The 25,225-nt window shown below is 42.0% G+C and overlaps 1 protein-coding gene and 1 non-coding gene across 2 annotated transcripts in view; one reads left to right on the top strand and one right to left on the bottom strand.

The window, feature by feature from the left end:
* Nucleotides 1-24,854, top strand: part of Sdc2 (syndecan 2) — a 97,166-nt gene extending 72,312 nt beyond the window's left edge. The window contains exons 2-5 of the mRNA XM_027431537.2: nucleotides 11,600-11,711; nucleotides 18,011-18,144; nucleotides 22,683-22,818; nucleotides 23,616-24,854. Coding sequence (XP_027287338.1) covers nucleotides 11,600-11,711; nucleotides 18,011-18,144; nucleotides 22,683-22,818; nucleotides 23,616-23,779 — 546 coding nt within the window. The 3' untranslated portion in view covers nucleotides 23,780-24,854. The remainder of the gene's footprint in view (nucleotides 1-11,599; nucleotides 11,712-18,010; nucleotides 18,145-22,682; nucleotides 22,819-23,615) is intronic.
* LOC113830808 lies at nucleotides 2,157-2,259 on the bottom strand. Its single transcript, XR_003488013.1, has one exon. It is a non-coding gene; the product is annotated as a U6 spliceosomal RNA (small nuclear RNA).
* Nucleotides 24,855-25,225: the final 371 nt, after the last annotated feature.

The following is a 25,225-nucleotide window of genomic DNA, read 5'->3' as shown; positions in this document are numbered from 1 at the left end:
GAGTAGAGGGTTTTCATTAAAAAAAAATAGATAATACTTTTTAGGTTTGGGGGTTTTGTGTTGTTGTTGTTATTTTGACAGTTTCTGACTGTGTAGCCCAAGCTGGCATTTAACTTGTGGCTCTGCTCACTCAGCTTTCCCCACGGCTGGCATTCACAGATGTTTGTCATCATGCCTGCCCAAGGAACACTTTTATATACAAGAAGCCAAAAGTTGCCTTACAGAAGACGTGTTATGATAGGAATGGAGCTGTCTTTTACTTCGGATGCACTGAAGATTCTGGTGAGAGAGGGCTCTCTTGAGAGCAGGTGACTTCTGTGTCATCGTGTTTAGGCCGCACTCTTGAGTGCTGGATCATTGTGGAGGAAAACCTTTGGTATGACTTCCTACAAAACCTGGTGGAAACGTCTGGTAACTTCTGTTGGCCTTGGACAAAGTTGGAGAAAGAATTCTTTGAGTTTCTGGGATGACAAGATTTACTTTTTGTTAGTCTCTCATATTTTTTTTAACAAACTAAATGTTTTATCCGAAATGAATTGGTGTTTACGAGTGTGCATTCTAGCCACTGCTTTTAATAGTGACTGGTGAATTACCATACGTCGTCCTTCTTTGAGGCAAAAAAATGATGAACTGTGCTGCTTTTTAAAACCACTTTCATGTGATTCTTAAATACTTTTGGCACCTGATTTATCATCTTGCAGCCTCTTTTTTTTGCAGTCTCATATTTTTATTTTATTTTATTTTATTTTTCAGATTTGTTTGAATTAGAAACAAGATTGTTTTACATGACGATCTCAGGTCCTTTCTCCCTCCCGTCCTCCCCTACCATTCCCCCAACTAAAACCCTACCTATCCCATACCCTTTCTTCTATTCTTCCCCTGACTCAACCTTTCTGCTCCCTCATGACCTCTGCATCCTTCCTCTTCTCCCCTTCTCATTCTTGTAGCTCCCTCCCCCCTCTTCCCGTGCTCTCAATTTGCTCAGGGGATCTTGACCCTTTCCCCTTCTCCAGGGGACCATGTTTGTCTCTCTTAGGGTCTTCCTTGCTTACTCTTTTCTCTGGCAGTGTGGATTGTACTTGCAGCCTCTGTTTTACCTCCTTCGTCCTCTACAACCTCATAGCATAGGTCATGTGATCCTGTGAGCAGCCTGTCAGAGTGTCTTCTTAGACAGGTCTAAGTTCTGGTGGAAGCAGATCAGAATCCCAGGAGTTAGGTTGCCTTTCAGAGTGTTTCGGCCTTTGGCCAACATGTCAGTATGCATGGCTATGAAGTGTTCATTGTTGGTGGAAAAATATTATTGTCCATGGTTTTATTGTTCCCCTCATTTCTCAAGCTTATGAATGTGCTGTTCGGATAAAGAGCACAGACCACAACCTGGCACAAAAGGATGGCAGCCACGCCATCTCTGTTAACTTTTACTTATTTATTGAGAAGTTCATGTATGAATATGATACATTTGGTCAAATCAACTTCCCTCCTCAACCTCTCCCATAATCCTTCACCACTTCTCCCTCCTAGCTTCCTGTGCTTTGTGTGTGTGTGTGTGTGTGTGTGTGTGTGTGTGTGTGTGTGTGTGTGTGTGTTTCATTTTAACTCACTGAGTCTGTTCAGTGCTACCAGTATGTATGTTAGGGGCAACTTGTTAGGGGACACATACCTTAAGAAAACTGATTCTTCCTCCCCAGTAGCCTTCACCTGGCAATAGCTCCTCCCCTCCGCCATTCATGTGGGAGCTTTTCGGTTTGATCTTTTACAGGTCAGTGTTTGTAGCCACAGCCACTGTGAGTTCCTATGACTAACGGCTCTGTCTGGAGAACAGTTTCTCAGTAGTTCTCCAAGGCCTCTGATTCTCCAAATCTTTCTGTCTCCTCTTCCATGGTGATCCCTGGGCCCCAGGAAGAGGGGGAATGGCACAGATAGCACATTTGGGGATCCACACTCTAGGGTCTTATTCCCAATGCTCTGACTTGTCGTGAGTCTCTGTAGTCAGTTTTATGTCTCAGTCATCCTATGAGAGGCAGGTTCCCGTGACTGGGAGCCCTCACTGTCACACTGCAGTTTGGGAGGCTCTGCTGGTGTGGTCTCTGCTGGATTTCAGCCTGTCCGAGTCCTGCAAGTGTTCTTTTGGTCAGAAGACTTTTGTAAGAATGAGGCAAAATACAGAATGTCTTGTTAATTGGTATGTCATCTTTGCACAGGGACTGCGCTAATCTTGTCTGTATCGTGTTGGTTTTAACATGTGCTGTCAAACTGAACACTGGGTTTCACAGAAGACTCAAACAGCTTTAAATCTCTCCCTGGTTTCTCTATCAAGGGAACTATTTCTTTAAAAACTGTTGGGACCTCCTCATTTGTTTTATCTGACTAAAAAGTTTGGTCAAGGACAGTGTCTTTCTAGGGTTGGAGAGATGGCTCAGCAGTTAAGAGCACTGGCTGCTCTTCCAGAGATCCTGAGTTCAATTCCCAGCAACCACAAAGTGGCTCACAATAGGATTTGGTGCCTTCCTGACCTGTGGGTATACATGCAGAGCACTTATAAAAATATGAATAAATAAAATTAAAACAAAACCAATAGTTCCTTTTTATAAAGAGAAGAAACACAGAGCCTGGGGCTCTGAGTCTGGGAAAAAAGGGCATTTTTCCAGGAGGTTGTCAGAAGATGAACAATCATTCTCTTGGACACATGCAACTGCATAGTGACTTCCTGCTAGGTGCTCACGGCCTGTCATTCACAACAGCTGTTTCCACTCTACCTGCTAAAGCACTGTTCTTATCTAACCTTTAGGTTTATTGCTTCTGTTTTAGGCTTTATTGCCTTTGTCTAGGTTGTAGACTTTTTTCTAAGTGTTTTTCTTTTTCCCCTAAGTGTTAATGTGTTTTCAGTCTTTACTGTAAATGAGTAGTTACAAATGCTGTCTACTGTAAACAGCCTCGTAGATGATCCAGTCATGGAGTCAACTCAGGTTACCCGTGGTCAGCAGGAGTGGCTCCAGTTACAGATAACATCTGTTTCATAGCAAGGGTACTGAAAGCCAGGAGCAGTTCAGACACTGGATAGCTACCTGGCATCTGAGACCTACAGGTGTCAGACAGTACACCAGGTGCTGGAGCCAGGTTAGAAACCACCTTGTTACCTGGGTAACCAAGTAACTTCCCTATAACTTGGAGTGGATTTTTCTGCCTGAGGTGATTAGGAGCAGGAAGTAGTTAAAGAAAATTGGCAGTTAGTTCCTGGACTCCTGTCTGTTTTGTTAGATTCGTTGCCTTTATGGCCTTAAATAAAATGGATCGGGAGTAGTCCAAACAAACTCTTCTATGATCCTGGCACACCTTCCATGATGCTGTCTGCAGAGTTTTTTTTTAATGTGGCCATGTGTGTGCGCGCATTTATGTATACTCATTCCTTAGCAGCCCTCCACCTTGTTTGTTTTGGTTTTTCGAGACAGGGTTTCTCTGTGTAGTCCTGGCTGTCCTCCAACTTGCTGTTTAGACCATTCTAGCCTCTTAACTCAGAGATTTGCCTGCCTCTGTCTTCTAAGTGTTGGGATTAAAGGCATTGTATAAAGTGTGGACATGACCTCTCCAAGGTATGGTTGTGGTTTTATTGGAGATATGAGGGAGAGTACTTCCAGAAGCATAAGGAAAAGTACAAAGTAGGGAGAGAAAGTAATATACTCAACATGGCCACCAGAGTGAACCAGACTGTGACAGGAAAGAGGGAGAAGAGCAAGAGAGGATGAGAGGAAAGGAAGAGAGAGAGAGAGAGAGAGAGAGCGAGAGAGAGAGAGAGAGAGAGAGAGAGAGAGAGAGGAGAGGAAGACAAAAGACCAAGAGAGTCTGTGGCCAAGATGGAGGGTTATATAGGAATGAGAAGCTGGAGTTTAGGGTAGAGGGTAGGGTGAGAAGAGCCACAGGTACTGATTGAGCCTGGAGGCCATCACACTCTTGCTATGGTTATAGGCACCACAGTTAGCCATTTATCATGACAGTAGACACCGCTGTCATTCTTATATTTAAAATACTTCTTTCTATGATAATTTCTGAGAGACTATGTGCTCTAATAGTGAAAGTTTTCATAGTTTCCCTTCCTTTTCTCTCTCCATCCCCATTCTTCCTCCTTCCATTTCCCCCTCAACCCTCTACTCTCTCTCCTCTTTCTTTACTTTCCTTCTCCCTACCTCCCCTGCCCCCCATACACACCTTTTTGTTGGAAATGGAGACTTACCATGTGGCCCAGACAAGCACTGAGTTCATGGTTCTCTTGCTCTTTCCTGGGACCACACACCCAGATTTGAAGCCCCTTGAAACCCAAGGTGATTTCTAAAGGGTCTGCGCCTCTGTTAGTCAGCACTGTGTGGACAGCACAGGATTCTTTGTATAGCAGCAGTGGGGTGCTGTACTTCCTTCAATATTCAGATTCACTTCTACACCCTCTCTCTACAACACCACTGTGTTGGAAATTCTTCTATCACTGCTACAGGCCTGTGAGCCCTGGGTCATTTGCCAGCACTGACTGTGACACTAATCTGCCCTTTGAAGTCAAGGTCATTTCCATTTTTCTGTCCCATAGGCTTCCCAGGACATTCTGTCATCCCTGATTTGGGTGGAGAATGCACAGGAACCTAGAATTGCAGGCGATGAAAAACTCCTTAGAATGAATTATTAAATCCAAACCAGAACTTGTTGGCTTCCTGTGCTTGGCTTAGAATCTGTTCTATGATGATAGTTTTTACAAAAACACTTATGAATAAGAAATAAACTCCAAATATCTTTGCCCCCATCTCCTGCCAAACTCTACCAGGAAACAGCATCTCATTGCTTCCGTTAGGATTTATTAATACTGACCTCAACACTTGGATCTCTCAGGTTTGGCTCACGGTGCTTCTATTTTTACTGTAGTCTAAACTGTGGTCATATGGATATCAAAATAAATACTGGGATATGCTAGCTTGGGAAAGGAAGAGGCAGCAATACTTACAATAACAGATCTACAAACATCTTGCTTCTCTCTGCTACTCCAAAAAAGGGAAAAGGCATGAGGTAGAGGACATCTGCAAGCAATGGACATTTTCCTTTTGTGTGTCATGCATATTCATCATAACCCGCTCACCATCCCAGGCCCTGCCTTACTGTGCATGACTTTGGAGATTCCTGTTTCTGTTGCCAGCTAATTTAACTCAACACAAAGGGTGCTTGGGAATCTGAAGCCATCAGTGTAAATGGAAGTATGGTTAGTCAGTGTATTCTCTTCCTGTTTTTCTTTCATCCCTTGATCACTTCATTACCAAGGAGGAAGACTTTTCTTTTGTTTAGAAATAGCAATAAACCAACTTGTTTCAGGAAAGGGTGTGTGTGTGTGTGTGTGTGTGTGTGTGTGTGTGTGTGTGTGTGTGTGTGTGTGTGTCGGGTATCCACCCCAGGACATCACACCTGCTAGACAAGTAGTCTACCAAGGCGCTACTTCCTTAGCCCCAGAAAAATATTTAAAAAGCAAATATGTTAATTAAGACTTGTAAAGCAATGGTACCAAAATTAAGAAGTTACAGAAGGGCAATAAGTGAAAATTGCCTCCAGATGGAATATTTTGCTTTTAATATGTTTCCTCTGTAATTACTACAAAGCAGGAGCTGTGTTAAGAATTTAGGTGCAGAGGCTTAGATGTCTTTCTTACTTTGTTCCTTCAGTTAAGTGTTCTTCATCGTGAAAATGTGGCCTGTGAAAACCAACGGATTATGTGCATGATGTTTGGAGAATAGTATGCCAGGGATATGGTTGTCAGCAAATGAACATATACTTACTTGATAGTATGTATGATCAGAGCTACTCATTGTCACCAAGTTCTAGATCAAAGAGAAATGAGACTGGGGAACAGATATCCTGTTTTGTGTATTCTAATGCATGAGGTGGGGGCAGGAAGAAGGTGGCTTCATTCTGTAAAGTAAGCATGTAAGATTGTCTGGACCCAAAATCTGACATGTGACTTTAAATTCATCCAACAACCTAGTTATTGAGCCAGGCATTCTTTCAGTAGAGTCAATCAACAACACGGTTGGAAGCCCAATAAGTTTTTAGCCATGTACATTTCATCTATGCAGTGAGGAACCTTTTTGAAAGCATTGGATCATAAATTCTAGTTAGTGTCGAAGGGCCACACAACACCCTGGTGAGATATTTTGGTTTAGGTAAAGTGTGTTGATTATGGTGCTGAACACTGAATCAAAGCACAATTTTATGTGAGAATTTTTGCTTAGGACCACTCTTGACTGGTTGCAGGCCTTTGTTAAAGGGAGAGAAGTATCCACAGTCAATACCCTGCACTAATCCAGGGTTACTTTTTAAAAGCTATTTTCAGCCATTTTTTTCCCCTAAGACTAGCACTTTGCTGGCTCCTCCCCCCCTCTCTCTTTTGGTTTTTCAAGACAGGGTTTCTCTGTGTAGCTTTGGAGCCTATCCTGGCGCTCGCTCTGGAGACTAGGCTGGCCTCGAACTCACAGAGATCCACCTGCCTCTGCCTCCCGAGTGCTGGGATTAAAGGCGTGCGCCACCAACGCCTGGCCCCCTTCCTTCTTTTGATGTTGCTTTTGAGACAGACTCTCACTATGTGGCCCAGTATGGCCTAAAACTTGTTTTGCCAACCAAACTGACCTTAAATTCTGATCCTCCTGCCCCAGCGTCCTAATAAGTGCTGGGATTACATATGTGAGCACCGTTAGTGCTGACTCATTGGAGGCCAGAGTTTCTCTCACAGGCATGGACATCTTTCTTGAGAGCCTTCCTCACAGTTTGGGGCTAACTCCAGCACACCCTTCTGTAAAGGCAAGAAACTGTCCATCTATTTTTTTCCCCAGACGTGGTGTCAACTTGGTCGTCTTTAAAAGGCCTAAAGAGTCAGTCTGTCAGAAAACTTTGGCTTTTCTGTGTTGAGCCTACTTCTCCTGCTACCTCCCAGAGCACACAGACAGTAGGCAAGAGAGGGGATCCAGAAGTGGGTTTCTACAACCATCAACCAAGCTATGTTTATTATTTTTAAAATAATATTTGTTAAAATACAAAGTCAAATATTTTTCATATCATACTTTGCTCTTGTTATCTCTTCCCACACACTTTATTTTTTAATCACTCACATGCAAATGCATACATACAAAGACACACGCCACTGATCTTTCTGTGTGACTAAGGGCCTGTACTATTTGACATAGTTCTGCACTATGTGTTTCTCAAGCATAGGATTTAAGAATTTTTTTTCCAATGTAGCTTCACTTTTGACCTTGCCTTTTTCTATGAATAGCTCAGATGTAGTATGTGTAGGAAAACAGTGTCAGCCTGGAAAATTGTTAGATAGTAGGCAATTGTCTTTAAACAAACCCTTAAAATGGGTGTTCATAAATATCCATGGGCTTGTTCCTTTGTCATATCCACTACAGTAAAGGACAAGAGTATTTTTGTCCAAAGCTAGGCAGAAAGTTCTTCCTGCTACATTTTAAAGATGAAGATACTTCTCAAAAGTAATAAAAGGCAACTGGCACCTGTGTCTCTAGGCAACCTCATTCTCCATGATGGGGATTGGATCAGTTGGATGTTAGAGAAGGAACTGTTGAGCTAGTTCCTCCTGGCTCAGCCTGTAGCAGGTTTCTTTACTTTCTTTTATTTAGATTTTTTAAAATTTAAATTAGAAACAATCTTATTTTATAGATCAATCCCAGTTTCCTCTCCCTCCCTTCGTCCCATGCCCCCCACTGACCCCCATCCCATTCCCCTCTTCTGCGCCATAGAAAGGGTGATGCCTTCCATGGGGATCTTCAAAGTCTGTCATATCATTTGGGGCAGGGCCTGGGCCCTTCCCCACGTGTCTAGGCTGAGAGAGTATCCCTCTATGGGGAATGGGCTTCCCACAGCTTCCCTTTTGAACCTGAATTCCATCTTGCAGCAGCCGAGAGGGGGAAGGTCTGAAAGGCCAGCTCTGTTGTTCTCTGAACCCTGTTAGCCAACAGCATCAGCTCTGCCTCATAGCCAAATTAAACAGCCTCTGTATGAAACCCTGCATCTGCTCCACGCTGGCCTCTGTGCCTTTCCTCTCAGTTACTTCATCCGGCCCCTCTGTACCTCTGCACCCCTGAGTGTGTATACTGTCAAAGAGAGTGGGTATTTGGCTAGGTGGAAAATCGGTAGCTGAGCACTCTACCGTTCACGGCCTTAGAGAGATGCACATCATCAAGTCTTCAGGGGATGCTGGTGCATGATTTATTAGCTCTTTCAAGCGTATTAACTGCAAAATGCGTTACAACACAGGGTATGAAGTCTTCAGAAATGACATTGGTCTTGTTGGAAACAGTGTCTCGGGGGAATGGGGCAATGGAGAATTCATGGAGCATTATTTGCTGCAGGTGAAAAGGACCCTGCTTGCTCTTCAAGTGATCTCTGTAGAAGGATGTGGCTGATCCCCCACCACGATCTCAGTATCTTGAAATCTGAGCAGGAGAGAATTGCTTTAATTTGATGTCAAAATTACTTGCACCCCCAATGAGTGATGGAAAAAAAAACAAATAATTTTGGCTGCCTCTGAACACATTAGACATCTGGGCAGCCTTGAGCCACCCTGGCACTGGACAACCAAAGTGGCTTCAATCAGACCTCTCTAGGTGTCCCTGGCCCTGTCTCAAGGCCTGTTGTAATCCAGACCCCACAGTCACCTCTTCAGCCAATGGCTCATCATAACACACAGCGTGCTTGAAATGTGATGTTGCCGGGATTCTCTAGGAGAATCCTGCCAGGCATTGTGACAGTGCTGGTCCAGACAACTAGAAACTTGGTTGCTACATAAGAATAAAGTATCTCAGTATTAACGCTGCCATGCCAGCTTTCTTTGAGAGAGAGAGAAAAAAAAGGAAGAAAATGAAATGCACTCAATGTTAAGAAAAGAGAAACTGGTTTCTAAAATGTTTTTCTTTTACGACTCTGGGTCACTTAAGTAGATGTAATGCCTGGTGTGGAAAGTATGCAGCAGGCTTCCTCACAGGCTTGAATTCAAGAGCATTTAACTGTAAGGATCCTAGAGGTCTTGGAGTGTGTGTTTCTGAAACCCGAGTCAAAGTTTGCTTAAGCCAGTGTGATTTGGTAATCTCAGTTGACAAATATTTATTGAGTACTCATGCACTTTGGGCTGGACAAAGAACAAGGTCACACAGGTTATTCAAGACCTGTATCGACACATTGTTGTCAACCAGATGCAAGGAGAATACACATGAGGCAATTAAAAATAACAGCAAAACCTCCATCTTAACTGGTTCATGCGCCACAAAGTCAAAAACAAGTTCATAACTAGGGGACATACAAGAAAAATGACTAGAGAAGTCAGAGTGTGTTTTGAAAAGCAGGCAGGATTTTGGCAGCTATAAATGGGTCCTTAGGTTAGTTAATACAACAAGGTTTAATCCAGGTTTGGACTGACAGTAACTTTGTGGTGGAAGCACAAACTAGTTCAACACAAGTAGTGTTTTCTGGGGACCTACTATATACCAGACACTGAGATTTAGTGTTGTGTGGGGAAGGTTTTCACAGTGATCCTGATGTATCAGGCTGAGTCCAGGGTGCCCCTTGTATACCAACTCCCACAAATGCTCAAGTCTTTTATATAAAATGACAGGTTTTTTGCTTATGAGTTGCACATATTCCGTTTTTCCCTGTGTACTTTAAGTCATCTGTAGGTTATTTATAATAGTGAATACAATGCAAATGCTATGCAAATAGCTGTTGTTTGTTATTGCAAGAAAAAGTCTGCATATGCTCGGTACAGATTTTTTATTTTTATATTCTTATTTGTCTTGAGACCGCATCTTATTAGGTAGCCCAGGCTGCCCTCAAACTTGCGATCCTCCTGCCTCAGACTCATATATATATATATATATATATATATATATTATATATATATATGATATTTTTTCAATCTCTAGTAGTTTGAATCCATGGATGTGGATCCCAGGAATGTGTAGGGCTATATGCACAGTCTTCTCACTCAAGCGAATTGAGAATGTCATGGGGTCAGTTGCACAGAGCTATAGCATGCAAGAGTCCCCTTTAAGTTTACAAGCTTTAAGAATGAAAGTGTGGGATGGTCAGAGGCTTGAAAACTGGTATTTTGCAGAATTGCCTCAGATTACAGAGGGAAGCTCTAACTTTATGGCAGGAAAGCTCCAGAACATTCCTGGCTAGAGTGGGAGGGGTATTACTCATGCCTGCAAACCAGCCTGCTGGAACCCAAATCCCTAAAGGGCTTGTCCTCTGAGTCTGTCAGTGTGATAGCTCAGACAAAGTGATTCCCATCCTTTCTGTTCCTTGGCATCAAGGCCTGTGAAGAATGTTGGCTCACATCTAAATCCTCCTGCCTCTCCAGCCAGCCCCTGAAGCTTGAGAGGATAAAGTTGCTGCTTGTTTAGAGCCCATGCCTGCTAGTCTGCCCAGGAAAGTTCACTAGTATCAACTGCTAAAACCAAGTTTTATTTTTAGTAGATATCTAATTGAAACCAACATAGCAAGGGAAACATTTTTTATAATTCCCGTGAGAGACAAACATCCAATTTGATCATTAAAAATAGGATAATAATGCATGTCACCAGTTCCAAAGTTAAACTTTGTTTAGAAGCTGCTAGTCTGAGATACTGGTGGTAAAACAACCAATTTGCTAAAACCATATTTTAAAATTCCATCTCTGCTCTGTCTGCAGTTCATGCAAGTTACTCCTTTGGCAGGATTAGATGAATTTTAATAGCAACCTCTTATTGAAAGGCTGAGAAGCTGTGGAAGTGGAATATTTGGTGACTGGATCCCTCTCCACATTAAGCCTATGATTTTCTGTCATCAAGTGCCTGTAATACAGGAAAAAGTGCTCTTGTGGGTTTATCTGTATTTGTCATTAAACTTTGCTAAGCCAGCAAGCCTGTAAAGTGGGCTTGCTGTGGGCTCTTGCCCCTGGCAGATGAGCCCCCCAGGTCTGGCTCCACACAGGTTGCTTTGCTCGGTGTCAGTGTGGGTCTTCTCTGTACAGAAATCCCTGGACTTCCCTGGCAGCTGGGGAGCGTGCATCTGTAGTGAGGAAGCCAAGCATGGCCAAGCCTTCGAGTGAGTGTCTGGTGTGTCTTGATGGGTCCCTAAGTGATTATTTAGCCTAGTGTCATAATACCTGGCTTTATGTTTCCAAGAGAGTTTTAAATGATCCAAGCGTTCTATAGCTTAGCTTTCTCCGTTAAGGAATCTCATTTGTGACAGAAGGAATGTCTCAGATAGTTTATTAACTTGGGACAAGAGATATACAGACAAGCTTAGTGGAGTGGAGTTAACTAAGCCTATGCCAGAACGTGGATGTCTGTTACAAGATCGGGCCACATGAAATTCCTGGGGGGCACCAGTGTGCTTGTGGTCAGACCTTGATTTCCTATAAGTTGCTAAGGTGTCCTGCATGAGGGGTGGCTAGACAGGAGGATTCAGAGCACAGCGTGAGGAGTTTAGGTCTTCAGTGTAGCATGTGCAGCACTGAACAGTAGACAAAGCAGCACCTTCTTTGACCCGGCTGTCCTGAATTGCTTGTTTTTCTTCTTCTCAGAGAGCAGAGCTGACATCTGATAAGGACATGTACCTTGACAACAGCTCCATTGAGGAAGCCTCGGGAGTCTATCCTATTGATGATGATGACTACTCTTCTGCCTCTGGCTCAGGTAAATCTGCCTGCTGGGTACTGTTCTCTGTGCCTGGGCAAGCACACAATTTGCTGTGCCTTCTTCCACGACATGCATGTGTCAAAGTCACCAGCATAGTTTTGGGGTGCAAGTTCTAGTTCTTTGTAATGTAAGCTATGAGGTCTTGGGAATGTAAGTCTCAGTTCTCCTCATTTACAGAATAAGAATAAATATTTATTATACATAATATTTTATGTGCATTATATATTTAGATTCTGTATTTTTATATATTTAAGTAAATAGTTCTATGTATTTACCACATAAAGCTTTTTGTAGTGATTAAGGGAGTTGAGATATTAGCCTTGAATTTGATTGTTAAGATTTTCAGAGTATGGTGATAGAAACCACCCTTTGAGATATCCTGCAAATATCAGTTTCATAAAATGCCTGTTCTATATTAAGATTATACTCAAAACTGAAACTTCCAGGCTTTTGCTTATGTCGCTCATAAGTAAGGGGAACAGTGTAGCAGCTGTGTCACCTAAAGGTAGCTTTATATCTTTGACTTCTTTGGTGTATTAGTTATCTGTTGCCTCTGCAATGCTGCCTAACAAACCATTCCAACCCTCAATAGCTTGCAGCAATAGGCATTTATTTAATTCATTGTTCTGCAGGTTTGCCATTTAAGGCTGGCTGCACACGTGTGTGCAGCTGAAGCTTGGCTGATTTTGGCTTAGCTCTGTCATGTGTCTGGGGAAACTGAGCAGACACACTTGGCCTTAGTCCACATGGCCCTTCATTCTCCAGGTGGCCAGCCATTTGTTCACAGAGTGAAGCAGAAATCTAATCCTAGACTTAGAGCTTGGCACAACATTGTGTGTGTGTGTGTGTGTGTGTGTGTGTGTGTGTGTGTGTGTGTGTGTGTGTGTGTGTGTGTGTGTGTTGCAGTGCTAAGAATCAAAGCTAGTATATTAGCTTTAGCATTCCTGTGACGAGGTCCCTGACAGAAGTGTCACAAGAGAGGAAAGGATCTATTGTGGATTGTGGTTTCAGAGGATTTTTTTTGGCTCCATATGCTTACATGGAACATGGTAGTTGGGATATGTAATGGAGGAAGCCTTTCACTTCATGGCTGACATGAAGCAGATAATGTGGAAGGCAATGCTATGAATAACTTTCCGAGGCAAGCCCTGTTACCAATATCCCCAGCCTGCTAAAGTTTCTACTGCCTTGCAAAATAGCACCAGTAGGTAGGGACCAGCTGTCCAATACAAGAGTCTTTGGGGGCACATTTCATATTCAAACCACAATGCCCAAGGTCCCATGCGTGCATACCCCCGAGCAATGTTCCCAGCCCCAAGTTGCATCTCTTAGTGGAGGGAGCTGTCATTACATTGCAGAGGATGCAGGTACAAGGAGGAATAAATGAGCTTGGATGCTTACCTGGAAATACTTTACCTGTGCCAGCAATGGCTCCCAAGAAGCAGAGAAAAAGGGAGACCTGAGTAGGTAGACAGTGGATAAACCAGCATTGTCTGGCCAGTAGCATGTAAGAAAGTCTTAGCAAGACCTTTCTTTCTTAGAGTGTCTATTGCAGATTAGATTTAACTCTGGTAACGGTTATTATGCTGAATATAAATGTGTGACATTGGGGTTGGCCTAGATTTCAGAAGGCCCTAGAACCAACAGAAATCAAGATTTAGGCTTATAAGGATATTTGGTTTTGAAAATGACCAATCTGAAGACAAGAGGCAGTAGCTGACCTGGGAATAACACGTTCCCACCCTATCCTTCTGTAAAAATAGCCCTCGTTATTCAAGGGAGCGTGATCATCTCACACATGCAGAGCAAGTGGGTGTGAAAGAGTTGCTCTCTGTAGCCCACAGGACTATTAATATCTTTCACTCATGGCACTTTTTTTTGTTTAGCACCTCAAAAGTGCCTTGTAACTGACATTTCAAAATGTCCTCGTAAATAATAAATGTGGGTCTTTGTGGTCCCCATTTCTTCACAGGTCTTAGGATCCAAGGGTTGTTGTGGCTCTGTGGAGGTTGTGCAATTCGTTTTGCCAACTCCTCCCAAGATTGTGTTTGCTTTTAGTATAAGGGAAATGGGCACAGTGTTCACAGGCCTCCCTACCTCATCCAGTTAGTTGGAGTAACACAGTTGGAGCCTTGAACCCACTCATCCAATGGACTAGATGGAGATAAAGCTTGAATATTGTCGATTTTCTTCAGCCACAGCTCTAGCTTTGGGCAGATTGTTTTTGTTTTTTTTAATATAAAAATCAGAAAAGGCATTGGTCTTAACTTTAGAAACTATGCTGAGCTGGGGACATTGTTTTCCAACTTAAAGGTAATATTGTGTGTAACTAAAATTTGTGAAGCACTTTGTGCTAGTTGATGCTCTATTCTTATAACAACCCTATCCCCTGATTCTGTTATCATTTCCCCTTTCACATGAGAAGATCTAAGGAGCTTGCTCTCATCCATTGCAGTGAGATTGTCAGAAAGTAAGGGAGCTGGGACAGGGACCAGGAAGTGGGGCTTGAGAGAAGGACTTGTCTTTCAGTCCCTTGTTGTTTTGCTTCTTGTGTTGTGAAATTCTGTTCCACCACTAAGAGGCTTTGCCTCCCAGATGCCCAGTCCCACCTGGAAACATGGAAATCCTCAGTGTTCTGTCCAGTGTGCCACCTGGGCTTGTTCCTTTCATGCTTTTCGGCAAATGGCTTGGAACAGAATGTCTGAAGGCCCAGAGAGTACATTCCAGCAAGGAGAAGGGGACCCATATTATATAAATATGGGTTCTCAATGGGAAGCAATAAACTGAGAACCTTTGTTATACCATGTGACTGGTGACAACATCACCAGGTACAGTCCGACATAAATAAATAATGGATTTCTGGTTAAAGATGACAAATTGAGCAAAACAAACAAACAAACAAAAAGCCCTGCCACGTTAAAGATAAAGTGATATTGAAAGAATCAGACAAGAACTGACCAGAAAAGTGAGATGACAGTAGCTCTGACACAAGCCACAAAGGTGAGAATCGCAGGGACATATGGTACCAGTGTTAGCAGACATGAGAAGATTGAACTGGCCAACACTGGGAAGCACCAAGACACAAACAGCAGCACAGCACAAGGCCACACATGCCCGGAAATGATGACATAAATGGAAGGTGGGAGTGGTGTTAGCCTCAGGGTGAATAGTTGAAAATCCCTTTAAGAAGCAAGTAGACCCTTCCCTCCATCATAAACAAAGAGACATACTCTGACCCCAGATTAGAACCACAGGCTTGATTATTGAAAGTAAAGCATGGTACTGTTCAGCGGAGTCTCAGAGACTTCCAAAACAATATAGGCTATTGCTGTTGGTTGTTCCTGGAAGTTTAAGGTAAGTCTCTATTGGTAACGACACCATGAATTCTAGACACAAAACCCAGAGCATTTGAGCTGGATATGACCTGAAAGCCTCGAAATCAGGAGAGGACAGGAGTTCACAGAAGGAAGATGAACAGAAGAACTAATTCCAAGAGGCAAAAGAGGGTTTGGCGGTGAAACAGTGTTAGGATACCATAAAACAGAAACGTTCATGAAAGTGGAACTCCATTGTTAGAAATGAAAAAACTGTTATAAAATGAAGTTGCAGAAGATAGTTATTCATCCAACAGGCATTATTAACTACCCACTTAATGTGAGAACAGACACCATTCATTCTAGAAACATTTCAGTGAAAAAACAAATAACAGTGTTTTCTGTGTTAGGGAGGCCCTTCCCATTCATTATCCCTTTATCTATCTGTTTCCACATTTCATCCATGAAAATATTTTATTTGTAAGACGTGTCTTAAAGCATCTTGGTCCATTGGGGTACTGTAACAAAATGCTTCACAGTGGGTAACTTAAAAAAAAAAAAAACAGCATAAATATGTTAAATGTGTTGGTCACAGCTGTGTAGGCTACGAAGTCAAAGATAAAGGCACCCGAAGATGTGGTAGGTGTTAGTGTTTGCTTTCTGCTTCAAAGCGATACCTTCTTGCTGCATTTTTTATAGAATAAGCAAACAACTTCCCACTGGCCTCTTTTATAAGGTGATAATTACTCAATCCCTTCCTTAAAGTCCCTTCCTCTTAATAGTATTGTGTTGGAGACAATGTTTCCACCTGTGAACTTGGGATACGGGGTATAGCATAAGTAGAAATCATTGTTATTACACACACACACACACACACACACACACACACACACACGCACGCACGCACGCACGCACGCACGCACGCACACACACACACACACACGGGAGAGGGGTATTAGGAGCTTAGAAACAGCTCCATGATGGAAAGACAACAGAGAAGGGTGCCACTGATGCTGGCATGATAGTGTGTGAAGAGAAGTGTAGATGGGCCTCGGTGTAGGCTGTTTGAGGCTGAGACTGGCAGGAAGGTCAGAGCCTGAAGAGAGGTTATGGCAGGAAATACTGTGGTTTCTGATGTACAAGACAGTCAGTCGTCTCATTTATGATAATATAAGCAGAGGCTGGAATGGATCTGCGTCTTTCTCCAACTTCTAAAGTGCTCACTTGAGGGCATCTTCTCCTTGACACATCTCTTCCCCTCAGTTTCTCCCCACTCCTAATTGGGTGATTCATGTTTAGAATCATTTTGGAACATGGGGTGGGGTCTTGAAAGCCCTTAATTGAAACTTATTATTCTTCATTGAGATTTTGTTCTTATTAAGAAAATGATTCATTGAAAATAAAATGACTCATTGTAGTAACAAATCAAGTAACAAATGTCAAACTTGGATGGATAATTAGGTAGGCCAGTATGAAAGTGCCATGTATTTTTGGAGCCGTCATTATTAATGACTCATAATATTTTGCACATACAGTTTGCCTCTAAGCATATATCACACCTGTGAATGATACATTTTCACACACCCCATAATGACATTTTGGCTAGTGATAGACTGAATATACAATGATAATCCCCCAGTGTTATATCAGGAACTGAAAAATTCCTATCAACTGATGACACCATATAAATAATAATGTTATAGTTCAGCCCATTACTCATGTTCATGGTGACATGAGTGTACACAAACATGCCAGTCATATACAAGTGCAGCAATCTACTTGGCTATAGTAATCCTTGGTAATAAACAGCAAGTTTGTATTTACTGTAGTATATCCGTAATCATGAGTTCACAGTGTACTCCTATTTATAAAAATGTATATTACACTCCCTGAAGGAGGAGGTCAGTTTGGAGGTCTGGACAATCTATGGGGCCACTGGTGGTGGATCAGTGTTTACCCCTGGTACACAGATGAACTTTGGGAGCCCTCTCCACACAGAGGGATGCTCTCTCAGCCTAGACACCCTGGGGAGGGTCTAGGCCCTGCTCCAAATGATGTGACAGACTTTGGGGATCCCCATGGAAGGCCTCACCCTCACTCTCTGGGGAACAGAAAGGGATGGGGATGGGGGGGTTGGTGAGGGGGCGGGGAGAAGGGGAGGGAGAGGGAACTGAGATTGACATGTAAAACAAGCCTGTTTCTAATTTGAATAAAAAAAAAGAGAAAAAAGTTTTTTTTTAAAGTATATTATAAAAACAGTCTGTGGTTGCACAAACAGCGGTCATCTATATTCACACTCACCAAATCTCTTAATTACACTGTTTTCTCTTTTCTTGGTTCCTTTTGGATCTGCCAGTAATCAAATCTAGGATCTTACAGCTAAATCCACTGGACCACATCCCAGCCTTCTCATGCTTGATGTGTTTCTGTGTCAGGGATATTATATATTTACACATGCAGCTAGTGTGTACTGAACCTTTTCTCTTGGTTAAAGCACAGACGCGGTGATGTTTCCACAATGAAATCAACACCATTGCTCAGCAACCCCATTGTTCAGTGACACGTTACTCTGTGTGCACATTCGAGAGAAAAATTATCAACTTCACCTTGAAGATTCTGGACTCGGTGTAGTAAATTCCCAGATCCAGAAATGGGTTGACTGGGGCCTTTTTGAGACATGGTTTCTCTGTAGCTTTGGAATCTGTCCTGGAACTCACTCTGTAGACCAGGCTGGCCTTGAACTCAGAGATCTGCCTGCCTCTGCCTCCTGAGTGCTAGGATTAAAGGCATGGGCCTTTTTAAAAAATGCCAAATACTATATATTTCAGATGTATTCTGCTATTTCTGCACAGGTATACATGTTCTGAAGCTAAAGGAGACAGCTAGTAATATTAAAAAGTCAGCTCTGGCCTTGCGTGGCCTAATAATGTACATGTATGTGTCGTGAGTCACATGCTCAGTTCATCTTCACTTTTTTCCTAGGAGCTGATGAAGACGTAGAGAGTCCAGAGCTGACAACATCCCGACCAGTTCCAAAGATCTCGTTCACTAGTGCTGTTCCCAAAGTGGAAACCATGACACTGAAGACACAGAGCATTACGCCTGCTCAGACCAAGGTGCACTTGCTTGGCGTTGCGTTAGCATGTACTTGTGAATATTGCTTTCTTTTGACTTCACAGAATAGTCCGCTTGAAATTATGTAGGGGCAAACAGCCCTTCCATTCTATTGCTGTAAATGGCTCTTTGCTTTTTAGCAACATCTTACGGTTGACCTGCTTACTATTCTTATCATGTAGGCCTAACTTCCTTATGAATATACTGTTTTTAACATGACACTCTCTCTTGTGGAGCTTCTTTTGCCCAGTTATGAAGCAAACTCTAATTTAGCTTAAGTCAGATTTTTTTTCCCTTGTGTCAAAAAACATGGTGAACTTTAGTTCTACAGGAACAGGGTAAGGAACTCAGGCTCCAGGTCCTATCTTAAGGTCTCAGTGAGTGTCTAGGTCCACCACCATTGCTGCACAAACATGCTCCACTCTCAGATACACATGGACCTGCTACACCTTCACCAGTATTAATTTGTTGTGAGAGCTTACTTAATAAGAATGAGATGGTTAGTCTTAGAACAAAACTACTAGCTAATGAAAACACTGGGTTTATGCATTTGACCTTGGTAGCATTATATCGTGCTCAGCAAGCCATCTACTAACAGGTAAGCTATTTAATATGGAAATTGCATACTAGAGCGCATCGAAGGACTAAGCATTGAGTTCTGGATCTAGTCAAATTTCTTGGATCATTAGGAAGACTAGATGTAAATATATGTAGCAGGCACACGAGGCCTGGTAAGCAATATATAAACATCAGTTGAATTTGGTGGAGCAGAGGCATTCAAGCCGGCTCACCAAGTGAGCATGAGTAATAATTTAGTGGTAGACTTTACTCACTTCTAGGATGGCATGCTGCTTATGAAAACTTAGCAACACAAGCATCCCATTTTTCAGTTCATCCGTCTGTTTGTTTAGAAATAAGATACTGCCAAGCTCTCTCAGCGAGCAGGCTTTGGAAGGCTGTTCCCTGAAAGGTAGTGACAGGCATTTGTAGTGATATATTATTTATGATTTATTAAAGCTTGACTGAGGATTCAGAAAAGTAAAGTCAGCCTCAAGCTATAGAGATCAGGCAGTGGTGATACACACCTGTAATCGCAGCAGCCAGAAGCTAGGATCCTTTAATCCTTGAACTCAGGATTAAGAGGTAGATGGATCTCTAAGAGTCCAAGGCCACCCAGATCTACACAAGAGTGAATCAGTCTAAAAGAGAATTACAGCCCACACCTTTAATCCCAACACTAGGGAAGTATATAAGACAGAAGCAAGGGCTCAGTAGAGACATTCTTTTCCAGCCATACTGAGGAGAGGCAGCAGTTTGAGGCTTGGTGGGAGCTTGTGCGTGGATCAGCCCTTTCACCCTGATCTAGAGGCGAGAGCTAGTGGCTGGTTGTTTTGCTTTTCTGAACTTCAACATGAAGTTTGAACCCCATATCTGTCTCTGTGTCCTTTTATTTTTTCCATGTTACAGGCATTGTGGGATAAGAAGGACCCCTCTGCTTGCAGAAACAGGCAGGCATTTTTTTAACTGTTCCTCCTCTTCTAGGTTCTCCCCACTCATGGGATTTTGAAGTCGTGACACAAATGGGTAGCTCCCTGCAGACATGCAGTAGCCAGAGCTCAGCTCTGTGTGGATTAAAGCACTTTTTCTGGGGTCATGGGGGCATTGGTACTATTGTCAGCAGTCTGATTCCACAGCCAGGAAACAGGAAGGCAAGGAGATATGCTGTGAGGACTAGTGTTTTCTGGGAGCTGTTCCATTGGTTTCTAAGTTGAATAAATAAAAGAAACGAGGAGGGAAGAAATGAAAAGTAGCAGGTGCTATTGATGGTAGGATGAGTAAATATGTCAGCCCATGTGTGGCAGTTAGCTTGTGTGCCTGTGGGAAGATGGCCTTGGTATCTCACACAGTTTTACTTGACCTCTTCTCTTGCAATGTTTTCAACTCTGTGACAATTGAGACTCCGTATCTTGTAGTCAGAAGCTCTCCTGGGGAAGTTTTGGCTTTCAATCCTAAGAAAACCCCAGTTTGGTACAGATTTCTGGACTACTGACAAGTATGGATTGAAAATTGATTTAAGTTTGTAAAATTTAATCCTAAATAGTAACTGGTTCAGCTTTTGTTAACAAAAGGACATTTGGTGATGGGTTTGGAAGTTAGAGATCCCTGGACATATTAATGCAATTATTTCTATTTTTAGTTGTGTTTACTGTAATGATGAGAATTCAACCATTTGTGGGAGGTTTATTCGGCATGTGTCAAACACTATCCTAGGTGATGATAATGAAGATATTGATGACGATCAACAATAATAACAATATAATTTTCTGTTTATAGTTACATGGTATGGCTGAACTCAACATTGCCTATAAGATGCCATTAGTGAAGATCCTGCTTTTGAATGAATAGGTCTCACAGTGGCTTTGCTGTCACGGGTATAGATGTGCTGTCTAGTTTGTTATGACTGAAGAGTGAAAAGAGCTCTTCCTTGTTTTTCTGGAGCCTGGTCTTTTCCCCACCACATTTTCACAGCCTCTAGACATCCAGACATGGATTCAGTAAACATTCAATTGGCTTCATTTAATTATCCGTGCTCCCTTTTCATAATTTGAGTTTGCATAGGCATATATCTGAGAGGCATTTCAGATTAGCTCTGTCCTGGATGGTGGTTTCTTCACCGTGGAGCCTGCGCTGCTTCTGTTTAATTGAGCATCTCGTTTTAAAAATGATTGCTCTGTCTGGATCACCTTGAGGCTCATGTACTGACTGACCACTCTCCTAAGTGCCGTTTCTGTGAAGAGCAGTCTAGAGCATCCCTTGAGTGATTTTTTTTTGTCCTCTTCTTATTCAGAAGTTGAGTCAAAGGGAACTGAACAAGTCAACTTATAAATGACTTTAGAGACTTAGAATAACAACAGGCAAAGCTTGTCTCAATAATAGATTAAAGATACTAAGGATTACATAAATTTGGGGGTGGTTCTCAGCTTCAGTGTCTTTTATTCCGGCAGTATTCATTGACAACTTTTCCTGGACACACATGAGTATCCACCTGCCTGATTTTCCTCTGCCCTTCCCTAACTTCTCACAGCATAGCAACCAAAGCAAGGCTAAAGCATGTGCCTCCTTGATGAGGACTCAGATAAGACACTCTCTGATCTGCTGCCCGCCCTACCAGGCTGCCAGTTGGAGATGGGAATTCCATAAGAAGAAAATGGAGAGAACCAGCAAAATACTGCCAACAGGCTTCTCTCATCTGTTTACTTGGATGCAGCAGGACTAGGGAGGACCTTCCATGTTTGCCTCCAGACTCAGACAGAAAACAGAGAAACCTAGCTTTGTGTTTATGCAGTGATAAAATGATAATTTATGGAAATCATGGCAGCTTAAGATCTATGCAGTACAGAGTTTCTTGTAGTTGGAAAAGAAAATGACACTATTACATTACTATGACTGTGTTTGGTTGAAGCCTCGTGTATTCTGATCACAGAGATGGGGACCCACTGAACCCCCCTCAGGTGAACCCCCCCCCTTGTATAGCTTGTGTTTCTTTTCAGACATAAAGATGACTTTGAAATAGTCCAAGAAAATGAACTCTTTACTTAGTTCTTTTGCCTTCTTGAGCGGGATGCATTCCAGCCTTCAAAATGCAACTGAATGACACATGGCACATTACTCTGGAAAACATGGCTGGACATTCTTAGGAAGAATTAGAATAGGTTTGGCTAGGGAGGAGGCTCATTGTCTACTGACCTTATAGTTTAAGAGAGTTGACAGTGTTTTCCTATCAGTAGTGCCAGCCAATGAGAAAGAACTTCACCTGATGGAGATCGGCCAGTTCACTGGAACCTGACTTCTCTAAATCAGGGTTCTCCACCCATACCACCATCTGAGGGATTGTAAATAACAATAAAAACCAGCATCACATTCCCAACAGCAGACCAACTGAACAAAATCTCTACTCAAAGGACATGTGGTGTGTGTGTGTGTGTGTGTGTGTGTGTGTGTGTGTGTGTGTGTATGAGAGAGAGAGAGAGAGAGAGAGAGAGAGAGAGAGAGAGAGAGAGAGAAGAGAGAGAGAGAGAGAGAGGGGCTGCTTGCCTCACTGGCCTATAGCAAGCTGGCCAGAGCCTTAGGATCTTACCATGTCCCCCACCCTGTGTTTTCACGTGGCTTATGGGAGTTAAACTCATGTTTCCATGCTTGCAAAGCAAGCACACACTTTATGGACAGGGCTATCTTCCCATCCCAGAAAGTAAAGATTCTGAGAATTGTCAACTAAAATAACTGTACATATCATTCTTATATTATGAATCCATTAACAACCCACCTTTGCTGCCATGATATAAAAGAAAAACACACGCTACACAGGTCCAATCGGGGGCCTCGCCCATGGGCATATAAACATTATACAAATTATTATTACTATGATTTACTAAACTTGTTTTTAAAAATAAAGGAAATTGGGGATATACTTGCTGTCATTTCTTCTTCCTAGTACATCTTTGAAGGGTGATATTAATGTTTTCTTTCTTCTCCACATCAGTCACCTGAAGAAATTGACAAGGAGGAAGTTGGCATCTCTGAGGCAGAAGAGAAGCTGGGTCCTGCTGTAAAAAGTACAGATGTGTACACAGAGAAACATTCAGACAATCTGTTTAAACGGACAGAGGTCCTAGCAGGTGAGTTGTGAGCAGTGTCAAGTGGGAAAGAGCTTAAAGATGCCCCACTGGGGGAAGTGTCGTTCAGTGGCCATAGTAAAGCATGCTAGTAGTCTCCTGGAAGCGATCTGCAGGCTCTTTGTTTCAAAACGACAGGTGAGGGGTTAGGATTACTTTGTCTGTTTTCTGTTAACTCCTCTAGCCTATTCCTCAGGCAGCCATTGGTAAGAGGCTAAAGTTGTAGGAAATTCCAAGTTACGGTCCTTTGGATTACATGTGTAGAGTGTCTTCGAAAACATAAATGGATTTCATGTTTAAACCTGGACCTGATCCCTGTTATCTTATTCCACATATATAAATATTCAAAAATCTGAAAAAGTCCATACACCCAAACACTCCTGGTCCCAGAAATTTCTGATAAGAGGAGTACACTGAAGCCTGTATTGGCATTTGTTTTAAAGGTGAAGATTTGCAAGATTTCACAATACCTCAAACTCAAGAATAGAAAGACATTTGCATGCTTTTGTATTTACTTTTCAGTTTTTAAACTCCGTTGTATCATGTTTTGTACTTTCATTGTGATTAGAAGTGTACACTGTGAAATGCAAGCACCGAACGCAAGAATTTGAAGTGTAGGATTAGTGGAGGTTGATGCTGGGTGCTTGCGGGTTGATATTACGTACTTTGTGAAGGATGGATGACACTACTGAATCTTCTTAAAACTTGGGTTCTCAAATTAAACCTTTTATATAAATGTCAGCAGATTGGAACTGACCAAGCTAATTCCTGGAAACCTTGACCCTTTTGCATTGTTTCAGCTGTCATCGCTGGTGGGGTGATTGGCTTTCTCTTTGCCATTTTCCTCATTTTGCTGTTGGTGTACCGCATGAGGAAGAAAGATGAAGGAAGCTATGACCTTGGGGAGCGCAAACCATCCAGTGCAGCTTACCAGAAGGCGCCTACTAAGGAGTTTTACGCGTAAAAGCTCCCACTAAGTGTCTCTATTTGGGAGATCACTGAACTTTTCAAAATAAAGCTTTGGCATAGAATAATGAAGATCTTTGTTATTTGTTTTGTTCATTACAGAGCCATACTGGCCCTTTAATGATAAAAAAAAAATCCCATTGTATTTAAAACTTTTCATGTATTTCTTTAGAATGACATAAAAAGTAAAAAATTTAACATCTGCAGTGTTCTGTGAATAGCAGTGGCAAAATATTATGTTATGAAAACCCTTGACATTCATGGAATTGGTTTGAACATCTATGCGCAAATACAAAATGATTGTGTTTGTCCTCTGGTTCATCAGCTTGTCTCCAATTGACCTTACCAAGTTGGTCTTTGTTAATTTATCTCTTGTCCCTCTTCTCTGCCCTCCCTTCTTGTCCCCTTCCTTAAAAACAAAACCTTATGCCTTTTGTAGCTGTCACGGTGCAATTTGTCTCTGAATGATTACAATAATGGTAATTTGGTGTATATGTGATTTTTTTTTCAAATATGTAAACCTACTTTATGTACTTTTTAAATGTCAGACTATCCATTTTACACTTGCTTTACTTTTCATTACCTGTAGCTTCAGGCAGATTTGCAACAGCAAATTAATGTGTAAAATTGGATTATTACTACGAAGTTGTTTAGTTCTAGTGATCTAATCAGATCTTCTTTTGGGAGGATTTGACGTGAGTAACTGACAAGCCTCAGAAAACCCAAAGATGCTAACAGTATTTTGAGAAGTTGCTGCAGATTCCTTGGCCACTGTGCTTGTTAATTTCCTGCAATTTGAAGGTACGAGGAAGACTTTAAAGAAAAAAAAAAAGATCAGCTTTTGTTCTTAAAAATGCATTTAAGTTGTAAACATCTTTTTAAGCCTTTGAAGTGCCTATGATTCTATGTAACCTATTGCAGACTGGTGTTAATGAGTATATATAACAGTTTAAAATACAGTTGGTATTTTATAAGCACAGACAATTCTAATGGTAACTTTTGTAGTCTTATGAATAGACGTAAATTGTAATTTGGGAACAAACAAACTACTGAATAAATCATGTGGCCTAATATTGGAAATGTCACTGTTATAAATTTTGTACATTTTTGTCAAATGTACATCTCCCCCTTGCTATGACTGACCGTCTGCTCTCAGCAATGATGTGGGTTTGATATCTAACTATTTCATGGTGTCTTTTAAGTCAAGACCAAAGAGCCCAACAGCAAGGCTGTTTATTACCAGAGTCACCCCTGAATTGGCCAGAGGAAATGTATGTATCGTCCTACATATGTCTAGGTACAAGGTTAGGAAGGCTGCCAGGGATTTCAAGATTTGCAACCTTTATAGCATAGCTACTGGCAAGATTGAGAAAGATGCCTTTTTTTGCAATTTACTCTTTAAAGTATAAATTCAAAAGAAGTGAAGGGACCTTTCTGGAAGTAG

Source organism: Cricetulus griseus, chromosome 10 (genome assembly GCF_003668045.3).
Source record: "Cricetulus griseus strain 17A/GY chromosome 10, alternate assembly CriGri-PICRH-1.0, whole genome shotgun sequence".
In the NCBI taxonomy this organism is placed as follows: Eukaryota; Metazoa; Chordata; class Mammalia; order Rodentia; family Cricetidae; genus Cricetulus; species Cricetulus griseus.
The sequence above is the reverse complement of the archived record's forward strand: the minus strand, read 5'-3'. Positions and strand labels throughout refer to the sequence as shown.